At 41.0% G+C, this 1,177-nt stretch overlaps 1 protein-coding gene across 1 annotated transcript in view; it reads left to right on the top strand.

Annotated features, from left to right (window-relative positions):
* LOC106530966 (uncharacterized) overlaps window positions 1-1,177 on the top strand; it is a gene marked incomplete in the record, with an annotated part of 73,050 nt that extends 71,873 nt beyond the window's left edge. Inside the window, 2 exon segments of the mRNA XM_014026703.1 lie at window positions 246-379; window positions 461-1,177. Of these exon segments, the coding sequence (XP_013882157.1) occupies window positions 246-379; window positions 461-693 (367 nt within the window).

Genomic DNA, 1,177 nt, shown 5'->3' with positions numbered 1-1,177 from the left:
GTTTTACTTTTAAACTGTAAGTGTATTTAATTTAGTCATTAGTTATAAAAGTTTAGTTATGATGTAAATACAATACAAATTAAACCAAGATTTATAATAATTATCATTTTGATCCATACATTGGTAATGTCTGACTGGGCCTCGTGTCACTTTATGTTGAACAAATTGGGCCCCGAGGTCAAAAAGGTTAAGAACCTTTAGGTTTAAACATCAGACAAACAGAGGATCTTCCCTTGCTCTTTCAGGGCTCCAGAGATTTTGTTTAAACCCGAGCTGATTGGACGGGACCAATATGGGATGCATGAGAGTGTCTATAAGTCGATTGCGTGTTCAGACCTGGACTTGCGGCGCAGTCTCCTGGGAAACATTGTCCTGTCAGGTATCAGCCAGGTTCTGAGCGTTTAATGTTCTGTTTAGTGTTTTGACCCTTGCTGACTGTCTCTGCCCTCTCTGACTGTAGGTGGGAACACCCTGCTGCCAGGCTTTCCCCAGAGGCTCCAAGCTGAAATTAAAGGCCTGGTTCCTGCAGACGTGGGATCATCGGTTACTGTGACRAGCCCCAAAGACAGAGACTTCTTGGTGTGGAGTGGAGGCGCAGTTCTGGCCAGCATGCCCACCTTCAGCTCGGCATGGATCAGTCAGGAGGAATACGAGGAGCATGGACCACAGATTGTTTTCAGGAAGTGTTTTTAGTTGGACTGTTGCAGGTCCTTTCACCAAGTCCTGATGTTTCATCGCCGTCCTGATGTCAGCTGTTAGTTTAACTCTGATCATCAGACGTAATTCTTTCTGTGAAGATAAATTAGTCTCAAACGTACTCACAAACGAGCACAAGAAGATTCACAAATGCAGTAACACTAAGTGTACACATACCAAATTGCACAAGTAGAAATCATGTTCCAGATTTACAAACGTAAAGCTGAATTCAAGGCTGTTAAAGCTGGGGCATCTTGGCCTTACTAGATTTACTGTTATTAGAAACAACATACAGTATTTCAGCTTTGGTAAATTGGYTCATAACCCTACAATAAAATACATATGCTTACATTGATATCACTGGATATTAAAAATATTACCTCTGTGGGCTGTATGAATGAAATAAACTACCCATACTTACATACTACCCAAAACAACCAGAAGAATGTGGAGATAAATTATATATACTGTGTATGTGTGT

Source organism: Austrofundulus limnaeus, unplaced genomic scaffold (genome assembly GCF_001266775.1).
Source record: "Austrofundulus limnaeus strain Quisiro unplaced genomic scaffold, Austrofundulus_limnaeus-1.0 Scaffold583, whole genome shotgun sequence".
Taxonomy (NCBI): Eukaryota; Metazoa; Chordata; class Actinopteri; order Cyprinodontiformes; family Rivulidae; genus Austrofundulus; species Austrofundulus limnaeus.
The sequence above is the reverse complement of the archived record's forward strand: the minus strand, read 5'-3'. Positions and strand labels throughout refer to the sequence as shown.